Source organism: Brienomyrus brachyistius, unplaced genomic scaffold (genome assembly GCF_023856365.1).
Source record: "Brienomyrus brachyistius isolate T26 unplaced genomic scaffold, BBRACH_0.4 scaffold37, whole genome shotgun sequence".
NCBI classification, from domain to species: Eukaryota; Metazoa; Chordata; class Actinopteri; order Osteoglossiformes; family Mormyridae; genus Brienomyrus; species Brienomyrus brachyistius.
Genome location: NW_026042312.1, coordinates 1,976,894 through 1,990,115, shown reverse-complemented (window position 1 = coordinate 1,990,115; position 13,222 = coordinate 1,976,894). Strand labels below are relative to the sequence as shown.

Below are 13,222 nucleotides of genomic sequence, written 5' to 3'. Positions count from 1 at the left end.
TTCGTGCTTCGTCCCGTTTTAGTGCTAATAAATCCCAGTTTCCCCGTGTTCTGCCTGCCTGTTTCCTGCCCGTGCGATCGCGCTCGCAACCAGCCTAAAACCTGACACGAACAAGGTTATACATCACACAAGCTTCCCACAAGAACCTGTAATTAGACTAAGCGCGTACCACACTGGGCCCGGCTGCTTTATACGGCAACCGAGCACGATCGCATCCTGCCCCCCTCCCCAGTTCTGCCCCCGTGTTGCACTTACTGGTCCGGACGCGAGCACGTTTTGTCATCAACCTGCAACTTTTTGTGTGAAAGAAACATAAGAAGCAAAGCTGTGTACCACAGTAGGGTAGAGTTCATGGTTAATTTCGTGGCTTATTTGGGGCGGTTTTGAGTATGATGAAACACGCAGATTTGCAAAGTATACAAAGCAGAGGTTTTTATTTATTCGTGCTGCACGTATAGGAATATCCACACTTTATCAAATATCTCAGGCAGACTTATGCTGCGCGGGATACCGGTGCCAAAAACGTATTGCGGTACCGCATTTTTGAAAGCTGTTCGGTATTACATTACATTACATTTCTTTAGTACTTGTACTAATTACACTATTTTCGCTTCCGCTAACTATGGGATCATGACGATGGACTCTATATAGCAAAACCAGTGCCGAAACTTAGTTATACACTAAGTTAGATCTGCACCCATCATGCTATATAAAATACTAAAACGTCAGCTAGTTAAATATGATGTCCATAGCTTCACGTCAGTGATTTATGTCAGGGATATACATTGACGTCATTAAAGTTTGATGTTTGAATAATAAATAGATAATAAAGCATAATGTGCTGCGTGGGAAGTGTTTTATATGTGATCAGGTCATCAGAGCTGTATTATGGGATGTCACCAAGACAGGTAATGCTAATACTTAAAAGTAAATAGCATGATCATACAATGATGAGAAAGAGAATAAGGCAAAAACATTTCTTGAAATTTGGCCTGAGGGTGGCGCTAGAGTGATGGATGGATTGAACCCAAATTTGGTATGAATAGTTGGAACTGACCTCTATCGATGTGCCAAATTTCAAAAAAGTTGCCAATCAGCTCTATGGGCTGCCATAGACTCCCATGGCAAAAAGCATAATAATAGTGAAAACTACTAAAAACTATAGGTATCCTAATAATAATAGACTGTCATCTCTAAATTGCCCACAGTGTGTGAGTGAGTGCATTCCCTGCAATGGACTGGCATCCCATCCAAAAGTATACCATTGTGTCCTATGCTACCTGGGATAAGCTCCAGGCCCTCGTCTCCAGGATATGCGGTACGAGGATGGATGAATAATAATCATGTTTATTTCAATTTCAATTATTGGCAAATATAAACATGTACCAAGGATAATAGCAATAAATACAGTATGCCAAAATAAATGCTAGAGGAGAATCCTGCAATTCCAGCCCCAGTCCTGGGTCTGGGGAGTTTATTCTCACTGAGATTGCATAGCATTCCTCTGGTTGCTGTTTTTCTCCCGTACACGTGAAGTGCTACTTCTTCATTGCCCACATGTGAGCCAGTATGTGAGCCCTGATCCGGGCTACCATCCCGCCCAAGGCATTTCCTCTGTATGCTGCTTCCTGCAGCCCTGCAGTGGATAAAAGGAAAGGACAATGGTCTGTTGATTTATAGCACATATATTATTATATTTTATATTGTTCAAATATACATTACTCAGTAATAACTCAGTAACTACTCAAGTACAAATGATGAACAAATACAGTAACTGTTATGATTAAGAATGAACGAACGTGGGATCAGTATATAACTAACACTTTCTGGTTAATTAATAAATTAAGTAAGAGTGTACTACTTCAGGGGCGGCATGGTGGTGCTGTCATGCCCGGCTCGTACGATCCTCGTGTGTGCCATGCCCCCTGATTACCCACGTGTGCTTCCCTGATCTTGCCCAGCTGTGTCCACTTATTTTCGCCCAGTCTCATCTATTTCAGTCCATGTCTTGCCTTAATTTCTGGTCTGTCATTGATGTTAGTTAGTCTTAGTGCTGTCTGCTCCGTCCCGATCCCGAATAAATCCTCGTTTTCCCCGTACTCCGCCTGCTTCCTGCCCGCTTGTCAGCCTGTGCGCACTACCCGCTTTAACTAGCGAACTCTGACAGGTGCACTGGTTAGCACTGTTGCCTCACACCTCTGGGACCCGGGTTCGAGTCTCCGCCTGGGTCACATATGTGTGGAGTTTGCATGTTCTCCCCATGTCGTCGTGGGGTTTCCCCCCACAGTCCAAAATCATGCTGAGGCTAACTGGAGTTGCTAAATTGCCCGTAGGTGTGTGTGTGAGAGTGAATGGTGTGTGAGTGTGTCCTGCGATGGGTTGGCCCCTCATCCTGGGTTGTTCCCTGCCTTGTGCACATTGCTTCCGGGATAGGCTCCGGACCCCCCGCGACCCAGTAGGATAAGCGGTTTGGAAAATTGATGGATGGATGTACTACTACATTATTTGTGCCCCCTCAAGTAAAGTGTTGCTCCTAACTCATCTGGTCTTTTTATATGTTGTTAAAACATACTGAATTAATCCCTGCAAGAAATTCTTTGAGGGGGTTAGAGAGAAAATGCAGGAGACTGAATCCAGGACCTCAGCTATATCTTTTTTAAGTGTTTACGTGTAAACAGTCAAGACTTAACTATATGGGCTCATACTAAAATTAAAAATTCATGGCAAAGTGTTACTCCATTTTGAACAATATGAGCAGAGTATGCACAACCTTTTTATGTGAGACACAGCTATATGCACTATATATTTGTGCTTCCCCTAGACTTCCTGAGACCTTAAATAGTGTGACATTTGCAATAGCGAAAGCCTTCGTTTTAAAGATGACTTTTCATGTTTTCACTTGAAATCATGTGGAAAGATTACATCTCCACCCACAAAGCTCTTTCATATTTCCTGAGAGCCTGCTCCAGTGGGCTCTTGGGCAGGCAATATTGTATGTTACAGACCAATAAAGGAGGATCACTGTTTGAGGGTACTATTATAGCACTTGAATTATATTACTTATTATCCTCAGTCTTGATAGAATGGTACACTTCATTGATAAGGACCTACAGTGGTCTGTCAGTAAACCTACAGCTTGGACCACTACCTTAATTTTAGATCAGGTCAGGTCAGGTCAGGTTGGGGAGATTGCACTGGAATAGGGTAGTAGGGACCCTGCGAGCTGGATCACCCTCAGGGAATCATGCCACATGGTTATAGTGCTGTACCTGACACTTACAATGCAGGTAACCTGACTCACGCGGGACTCCCTGAATAACCACTCATTTGACACGAAGTCAAACCAGTGGTAGCCAAGGATTCTCCGAAGAGACACAGTACCAAAGGAGTCCAGTCTTCATCTCTGGTCACTGGATAACGTCCATGTCTAGCAGCCACACAGCAAAATACTGAGCACCAGGAGTCTAAAGACCTTCACCGTCTTACAAAAATATCAGGAGTGCCACAGACCCCATTCCAGCAACTACATGATCCCCATGCTGTCCCAATCCATCTACTGACATAATAGGAAGAGGCACGAGAGACATGAATGTCACTGCTGAGGTAAGTGATCCTCTCAAGGTTGACATTCTCTCTTTTTCTGAACTACATTTCACTGTAAACAGTACATCTACTGTAGATTCCCATTCATATTCCATTACTGCTTCTCCAGTACAGGGAACTGCTGTGCTGGGAGCTTACAACAGGACCCAAGGTACCCAGAGTAGTATACACACAGTCACAGTTCACACAGTCTGCTGATGGAAACTAGTGAACACAGAAAACTTGCAACATTATACTGACTTTTTGTCAGGGTCAGAACTGAACTCACAGCTCCGTAATTGTGGGGCCATGGTGTTACTCACTGAGCAAAACAAGCTCATGTCTGCATGTCTGCAAAGACCCATATGAAGAGAAACAGAGAGGACCCTGTAACTTTGCCTGTATTAGGGTTAACAGGGTCCTTCCCAGGGGCGATTTTAGCCCATTTTTGGGGGTGCTTCAGCACACAATAAAAGCACCCCCAAAGATTTCTAACTTTTTTTGACAGTTCATGCTGTTTATGTGAGACAGTATTAAAATATGAAAAAGCATTCAGATGTAATATTTTAATAACTAATATAGTTACCCCCCTCCAGCCCCGAAAAATGGTTCGTTCCAGCTTCACTCTCCGCTACTCTGACTGGCTCCAGCGCTCCTGCCAGAGCAATGGTGGCTGAGACCCATTGCAGCAGTGGTGTGAGTACTTGGCTTAAAACAGGACATGTTAGCTGCATTTAACCTTCAGTAACTCTTTCTTTATATAGTTAGGTAGTAGGAGTCTGACCATGTCTCTTATTAGCTGAAAAACATTACCCTCACAGGTAAACTGCAGTGTTGAAAACACGTTTTCTGACGATGTTTGCTACTCTACAATCCGCCCTACTCTGTAGGAAAATCAGCAACATTTTGACCGTCCTGTTGCTCCCATTGAAATTTATATAGCCTAAATCTAAAAACTTAAATTGCCAACCATTTTACGAGTCCTCTTTGAAATGGAACGAGAGAAACTGGTTATTTTTTCATGTTCCGAATATTAAACCTAAGGTAGCTAACTGACTGGATGCCCATTAACTTTATAACTTCTGGTGTGTGTGTGTGTGTTTTGCACAGAAAGACAGCCAGGTTCATAATGGATATAAGGAAGTTTTTTCAAAAAAAGGACGGGCATTCAGGTAAAAGTAGAAGATCATGATCTGTCAATCAAGAATAATGTTGGATCAGTGTTTAAATAGTTATATATTTTATTAAATGTACACGTGGTTTGGTTATTTGCCTTTTGATTGAAAGTACACTGAGAGAAGAGTTTTTTTATTAGTGATGTTAATAGTATTTTTTTATATTAATGTAATTTCTTTATCTAATTGAATACAATATATTTGTGTATGATTGTCAAGAGGGAGAGAGGAAAGAGCAGACAGTGAGGAGAAAGTACAAGGTCAGGAAGAACCAGGTAAGAAAACAAACAGGGAATAGTCAGTGACAGGCAAAACAGAAACGGTTAAACTGACAGAAAAAGATCCTAATTTTACTCATACAATCTGGAAGTTGTGTTCTCTCTATATTAAAGCTGCTATACAGAATCTGCAAAACAAACTGTGTTGAAGCAGTTTTGCCTCTTTAACAATATTCCAACATAACATTATTATCATTAATTGGGCAGAATAAAATTAATGATATATTTTTCTGTGGTTCAGCCACAAATCTACAAAACCTCAGCCAATAGTAGGTAGGTCACCTTTTGGACCATCTAGTCTGTATGACTGCCGCAGTACGTGCCCCCCACATTTGCAGAAAGTGCCAAACAGTGTCCTGGTGGAGTGAGGAGTTGTAAAGAGAAGCAGAGTGCTCAGTTTATATATATACTAAGAATGTTTTAAGCTAGTTTATTTCATAGTTTCTGTACAGCAGCTTTAAATGTTTTCCAAAAGCACATAAACTTGCCTTATCAGTGTTTCTCAAACTTTTTACAGCGTGTACCACCTGAGAAAATGTTAAGCTCTCCCAAGTACCACTATGAAAGCATGAAACTCATAAATCTTACAAGACAAAATTCCAATCTGTTCCTAAAATGAAAAGTTACGCTAAAAAGTAAGTGCATTAAGTCAGAATGAGCATCCTACACAGTAAAATTCCCAGTGTTAAATTTGCAGTGTTAAAGTGTATTGACTCTATCAGAGTCATTATAACAACAGCTGAAGTAAAACGCCCCCCAGTGCTGGTGTTAATTCGCGGAGTTAAAAGACGCAGTGTCAGAATGACTCTGAATCAGAATCAGAAAACTTTATTGATCCCGGAGGAAATTGCTTATGTGATGATTGTCACAACACACAAAGACACAGAGACACAAGAACAATATAAATAATGGTCTAGATAAATCCGAGTAGAGATCTGTACAAAGAAAACCACAATATGGAAAGACTATGCTACATACAGAAATGCTTTGTATAACATCTGTAAGTCACGCAGCTGAGTGAAAACTATTGACATAGTGGTAACTTTGAATAAATTATTGCAATCTGGAGCTGGAAAGCTCCTCCCACCACAGACTCATTTTCAAACCGACAGGAGTTTTCACGGCGCCATTTTTTGCAGGCGAGTTACAACGGTAAGCTTTTCATATTTGGTTAATAAACCAACAATTGGACATTTTCAACAACAGGCAGCATGTTAAAATAACGATACAATCTGACTGTCCACATTTCTGAAATATTTCATTTTGTTCCAGAAGCAAATGTGACCGTGTCTAATTGCAAACGTAAAGTCGTTAATTAGCTAAACAAGTTGGCTGCTATCGGTGTTGGCTAAGACTGTAAGGCCAGTGTTCGAAAATTATTGCAGTGTGTAGTGGAGATTGTGTTGTGTTCTAGCATGTTCGAAATTCTGCTAAATTAAACCCTCCATGTGTTGGGAGCTCCGTATTAACATTAACTAGCTAACTAGCATTTTGGCTAACCTAGGTGCGCGGGCAGTCCGCTCGTTACCTTTACATTTTAAATGAGGTAACGATTAACTAGTTAACATTTTACACTAACGTTACGTCTTTTTCACTTGTTTTTGGTTTCTGTGGAGGACGTTTTGAGTAGGGTTATTGTTTTATTTCAACTAGTGATGCGTGGTTACAACCAACACGCGGTATAAGCTTGATAAAGTTAAAAAAAAGGTCCAGGATCCATTTTATAATGCTTTCTTTTAGTTATTTGAACTTAAGATGACAGCATTTGTATCTGTAATAAGTTGACTTGATGGTGACGTTACTAATGTTGAATGGTGATATTGACACAAGTAACGTTATCTGTTCCTTTTTGCTGTTTTGCAATTGCCAGACTTCAGTATGTTAAGCTAACGTTGAAGGAAATGCTGACTCTCTAGTGCTAAGTTAGATAAATTAGCGATTAGACTGTGGTAAGAACAGACACATGGGGAAGGTTTGGGGAGACTGCTGCACCACTGTACTGAAGAAGGTAAACGTAATTTAACTGTGTTTTTGTTTTTTTGCTCTGGTTTCAAGTAGAGGTCGACCGATATATCGGCCGATATATCGGGCCGATATTTGACATTGTTTTAATGTATCCGCATTGGCCGATATGCGAGTGTAGTACGCCGATTTACAGACAGGCAAGTCTGCGGATATCCCGGTGTTATTGTTACTGTGGAACACGTGACCCATGCTGCCTTGTGCAGGGCCCCAGCCAGAAGTTTTGAAAGAATCCAGGGAGAAAACGGTAAGGCTTAAATTCTGATCTTTCAAAGACCTATTTATTTAACTGGTTTGCTATGGAATGTTGATCTAAAAGAAACGGGAGCGCTACTGAAATAGAGCGTGAATTACGCTGTGGGGAACTGGTGTGATGATAATGAGTCTTCAACCAACTGACAGTTTTGTGGACTTGTTGGTGGGCTCACGGACGTTTTTTAATCATCAAAAATTATTTTAACTTTTCACTTTAGCCGAGGCTTACAATGGTCTTTCCTTGCAACTTCTTTGCATCTGAGAGCGTAGATTCCAACGATTTGTCAGATGTCTAGATAAAACGTGCACGACTTTGCGCAGTTTGTGACGTTGTCGACGGAAACTATCATTAGGGGCTTACGTTGTCCTTGCATACAAGGCTGTCTAATATGAGTGTTATTTTATTTTCTGTGACGGCTACATTATGATTGTGAATTTGGCTTGTTAGCTATCTGTCTGCTAACAACATAAACAACCTCTCAGTGAATGGTTTTGGGCCTTGTACACTACTCATCATACCATGATGCATTTGGTTACTAGTGTTTTTTTCTTTCAAAATATGAGTGTGATTGTTTTAATGTGCATGGAATACTGGAATTGTAGAATGAATTGAAGATGAAGGCACTATAATGAAAATGCTAACGTTGCATTTTTTTCTTCTGTTGTAGTAATTGCAGTTTGATGGCTGAACAAAAATGGATTGGAAGTGTGATTAAAACTGAAGATAATACAAAAATGAATGTGCATGTTGTTTACAAATTTTCCTTCCCTCAGAAATGAGGAGTTTGCAGCTATATTGTGTACTAAGAGATTCTGATCCTGCTATTTTTATTGTTCACAAGTTGTATTGTGTTTTTATTTAAGTTTATATTTAAATTTACTCAAGTCAGTATTCAATAAATGCTAAGTTGAGATTTTTTTTGTATCGTTTATTATTATTAGTGTGATATTTTACCATGCAGATAGAGGGAAAAACGTCCAATTATCGGCCAGAAAAAATCGGCAGCATATATCGCCATCGGCTGACCCTGACTCCTAATTATCGACATCGGCTATTGATAAACCCATATCGGTCGACCTCTAGTTTCAAGTTATGAGTAGAGTAACATTACATGATATGGTTTCAACAGATGATATGCAGTGAAGCAGGATTTTCAGTAGTTATTTAGAAGTACTAGTAATTCTCATGTAGATGAAACGCTCAGTTAGTATAGGCCAATGAAGTTAGCCAACCACTGCAAACTACAGCCAGAGAGCTGAAACACCTGTTATACTCAAATAAATGTAACATGGAAGACACCATAAACATAGGGAGGGGTTACTGCAGGGCTGTTTTGCTCGTATTTATGGGACTGTTAATATTCACTTTTTTTCTGTTTATTGTTCAATGAAGTGCACTGACTATAAGAAATTACTGTCTACAGGAAGCATGCTGCTTAAAGCAAAACTCGGAGGTGTGCAGAAATTTCTCTCTGAAGCCAAGCCTCAAGGAATTTTTGATTGCCGGAAAGAAACCAACATTGTACAAGGGGCTTCAAGTTCTTTTAGTCACTTAGCTTCCTCAAACTGCTTTTTAAGATTAATTGAAAATGATCTGCATTTTGGAATAATGTTTATTAATTTCTTCTTAGTTATGAATGTGTATTTAATGGAAAAACAGCATAATCTGAGTCACACCGTTTTAATCTTGTGCCCATCTATACACTTATCAAGCATCTGTTAGTGGTTCTTCATTTTGTTTTTATTTACCTGAGTCACTTTTGAAAATGTATCTTGAAATGATTTTCATTTAGCCTAAGTAAAATCATTAAATGTCATGTAATCCTTTTGTTTACACACACTTGTTTGAATCTTTTCCAGCATTTGCAAAGTTTGGTGTGCCAGCCATAATAGAAGGTGTGAAAGTTTTTGACAGTTCAGGGACTGAGTTGGATGATGATGTATTTGAAGATATAGTAACGGATCCCTCAACTGGGGTACTAACCATCAAATATGACACAGGTTTGTTTGAGTGATGTCTGTTTCATTAGAACCAAGTTTTTTTCTTATCAGTTTTATATTGTTTATTGAGTGTATAAAATGTGTCTATGAAGGAACCATACAGTATAAACTGATTTGTTTTGCTCCCATTTTTGAGGTTTGGAAACAGCTGCTACAGAAGTGTCTCCTGAGCAGTTGCAGTTATCATCGTCACATTCTTCAGATTCACAGGACACGGTCATCGTTTCAGACAGCCCTTCTAGGAAACGCAGGAAGCTGGACGCAGAGGCTAAGCAAGTAAGAGTTAACAGACTTCTATATATTCTAACTGCGTCATTGTTATATCACCTTATTTTGTGAGTAGTTTAAGTACTCTGAACTGCATTGGTTATGATAACATGTAGAATGTTTTTATTATGTTTTCAAGTTGGTGGAATCCATTCTCACCAGCAAACCTGCCGGAGAACGTATAATAAATGAATACATTCGAACCAAGTCCTTGGTGGATGAAACCAGAAGAAAAATGGTGAACATACTGGTAGCTGACATGACAGAAAAAAATGGGTAATTTTTTTCAGGCCCTTTGCTTTTACTATAGTTGTTAAATTATTTTAAATCTGTATTAATTCCAGGGAAGCTGACAAGTTCTTTGCCTTTTGATCTTGCAGAACATCACCACCACACCAGGTAAAAGAAATGTATGCCAGAGGAATTGTAACCTTATTCCCCTACCTCAGTGACCCGTACTCCAAAAATGGCTATGTAAGTAGCTCACAGTAATAACTGATACAACTAAAATCAGATTTAAACATTTTAAATTCTGCCAAAATGCATGTCCTTATCAACTGTTCATTGTGACATAACTTGCTAACAAACAAAATGTCCATACATGTCGCCCTCCAAGGAACATTATTATGATGGTGAGAGTGGCACTGGGTACTTGGCCTGGAGGATTAAAACCATACAGAGATGCAGTACTAAAGACAGGCGATTATCATTTGGAGGTAACATTTGTAATTCAGTGGAAATACACAATACAGGTCCAAATTGTGGTTCTGCATAAATAATGTATATCAAATGTCATCAGTTTTGGTAAAGGTGTATTTCATATTGTCTATCAACAGGAGATGGATCATCGGGTGAAAACCAGTGTGGAGGACCAACTGGAAGACGAGAGTTGCAGTTTGTTACAGAGGAGGTGCTGAGTGAGGATGAGTGCAAGGAAGCAATCTCACTGATGAAACATTCAGCTGATGAAGACACAGTCAAGAAGAAGATGAAGTTGACAGCAGTTTATCGCCGCAACATGGTCCTTGACCCCTTGCTGTCAAGCAACATACTATCCGATTTTCCACGTTTTAAAGGCTTGGTAAATATTTGTCATTAATTTGACAATGTGTCACGGGACGCGGTCGAGCGAAGCGGCGATCATGCGGATCGGCAGGCAGGAACGAGTAGACAAGCCAAAGTCAGGGCAAACGAGGGTTTAATAGGAACCGGGGATCAGGAAACAGGGAACATAGGACGGCTACTGACATCAATGACGGACGAAGGACTCAGGTAAGACACGGACTGAAATACATAGGACTGATTGAAAATAATCAGACACAGCTGGGTACAAATCGGAAAAGAACACGTGGGTAATCCGGGGGCACACACGAGGAGCCGACGAGCAGGGCATGACACAATGTAAATACACTTTAATATTTTGTAGACAGTAGGTATAACTCTCCATCTATCCCTGTTACAGATTGAACAGGATTTTGTACTGATGTTTGGTAAGGATGTATCAGGCAGGTTTCTGGAGAGGTGGCCAACAACATTCAAAGGAAAGATTATCCAACAAGGCAGAAAGCTTCCTTCTGCCAGTGACCTGGAAGAACTCTTGCTGGCAGCTGACCCTCCTGAGGATGCCACTGAAGTTAATGCTGACATTGGTGAGCTGTTTGTATATTTTCTTTTAATTTGATTAGCACATTCACAGGGTGCAGACAGAAGCTGCTCTAAATGACCAAAATCAAAAATTACCCGTTTTGATTTTGTGTGGCTGCTTATTTTTTATGCTTACTGTTTGGTAGGAAATGTATTGGCATCAAATTTCATTATCTACATATCAATAATTTAAAACTTGGTGGACATACAGGTATTGTATCAGCTGTAATATTTTTTTAAAAAATATGTCACAGAACAGCTATCCTTTTTGTATTTTGGGTCTTAAACATTTTGTCAATGCAGATGCACTGAATTTTGTTGATCTACACGATTCAACTTCATTAAAAACAAATCTTTTGCAGGTTGGGACAGTGACCTCTCAACAATTTTATTGCTATTACATCTGATTCCACCATCTGGACAGGGCCGGAAAAGACCAGGAAAGGTGTCAGCTTCCCAAGCGGAAAAGCATCTTGTGGTCTTCAAGAAGGTTTGTGTTTGTTTTCTCTTTAGGGTATGAATTACCAGTTTAAGTATTATAACCACTTGGTTCTTATTGTCTGTCTGTATTTATCTTTTCAGACTGGGACAAATATCCAAGAGCATCTTGATGCCATCACTACTAGCACTCAACCCTACCTCTTGGCTGTTGGGGTGAAGAAGAATGACATCCACCAGTACTTCATTATTCTTGACAAGAACGCCATACCATGCAAGTCAACCTCTTCTCTAGGTTCTTTTGATGAATTGTTTAAAGCACATTTTGTGTTTGGTACATCTTACAACACCATGCTTCACAACATGTACACATTCATCCAAACCACTGTGTACAACATAGATGTTGGCAAAGTCAAAGAAAGTCCCCGAGTTGCTGAAGTAAGGGCAAGGTTGCTTCATTAGTGCTTGAAGTTTGAATCCCATTGAATTCCTCCATGAAGTGTTTTGTCTGTCAGGCTGAGTTTACTGGTTCAAAAATGCTTGTTAGGCATTTACGGTTAGTTCATGGTTACTTACCTGGAAAAAATCTTCGCCTTAAATGTGCCCAGCGTGGCTGTGGCTGTGTGTTTGGTACTTTTTCTGGTTTTAGAAAACATTTAAATACCAAACACCTTAACTATTTTGACCAACAGGCTGACACTGATGTTAATCTCCAGCCTGATGTGGCAGTTAAACAAGTTAGCAGTGCAGGGGAGGTGGTGTCAACTAATGTAGAAGAGACACCCACAACATCCGAAATATTGAAGTCAAATAAAAGCACTCTGGATATGTGTGCCTCTGCTGTTGCACAGTTCAGGGCAGCGGGATTAAGCCAATCTACTGTAAATAGTTTTGTCTCCTCAATGGAAGAACTGTTTTTTGAGATTCATACTCAGGCTAAAGATACAGCCTTACAGAGCTTACCTTCACAGGACACCACAAGTAAAAACAAATTTGAGCAGTCATTCCCATTCACACTGTTAAATTCAGAAGCTAAACGAAATAGACACTTAAAACAAAAATGGGCAACTGTTGACCCTGTTGAAATGGTGCTTGGCACAAGATTTGACGGTAGAAGAAACAAGATCACAGGGACTTATGATCAAGTCATTGTAACTGATAGGTTTGCATATGTTCCCATTTTGGAAACACTGAAAACAATCTTTCAAAACCACCATGTTGTTGACATATTTAAGTCCAGGAATATACCCAGAGAAGGTGTGTATGCAGATTTACACGATGCTGCCTATGTTAAAGGAAGTCCCCTATTTTCTGCAGAAAAAGATGCCTTACAAATTCAACTATTTTATGACGACTTTGAAACTGCAAATCCCTTGGGCTCTAAAAAGGGTGTACATAAGTTAGGTGCAATATACTTTACACTAAGGAATTTTCCCCCAATCTTTAATTCCTCTTTGGTTAATATTCATTTGTGTGCTCTTTTTCATGCACAAGATTCCAAGCGTTATGGCTTTAATTCAATACTTGAGCCACTTGTCAATGATCTGAAAGTACTTGAGA

At 39.9% G+C, this 13,222-nt stretch overlaps 2 protein-coding genes across 10 annotated transcripts in view; one reads left to right on the top strand and one right to left on the bottom strand.

Moving 5' to 3' along the window:
- LOC125722166 (NACHT, LRR and PYD domains-containing protein 12-like) overlaps nt 1-13,222 on the bottom strand; it is a 173,370-nt gene that overhangs the window by 96,986 nt on the left and 63,162 nt on the right. The window lies entirely within an intron of this gene.
- Nucleotides 8,737-12,660, top strand: LOC125722176 (uncharacterized). Of its 2 annotated transcripts, XM_048998362.1 has the most exons (10): nt 8,737-8,766; nt 9,173-9,313; nt 9,450-9,589; nt 9,720-9,856; nt 9,961-10,054; nt 10,197-10,296; nt 10,417-10,661; nt 11,043-11,229; nt 11,587-11,714; nt 11,807-12,660. In XM_048998362.1, the coding sequence occupies exons 1-10, from the start codon at nt 8,742-8,744 to the stop codon at nt 12,122-12,124; spliced, it is 1,515 nt and encodes a 504-aa protein (XP_048854319.1). In that variant the 5' UTR covers nt 8,737-8,741; the 3' UTR covers nt 12,125-12,660. The 2 variants fall into 2 exon arrangements, with proteins under 2 accessions (XP_048854319.1, XP_048854318.1); XM_048998361.1 differs by lacking the exon at nt 8,737-8,766 and having other exon boundaries at nt 9,076-9,313; nt 11,807-12,654.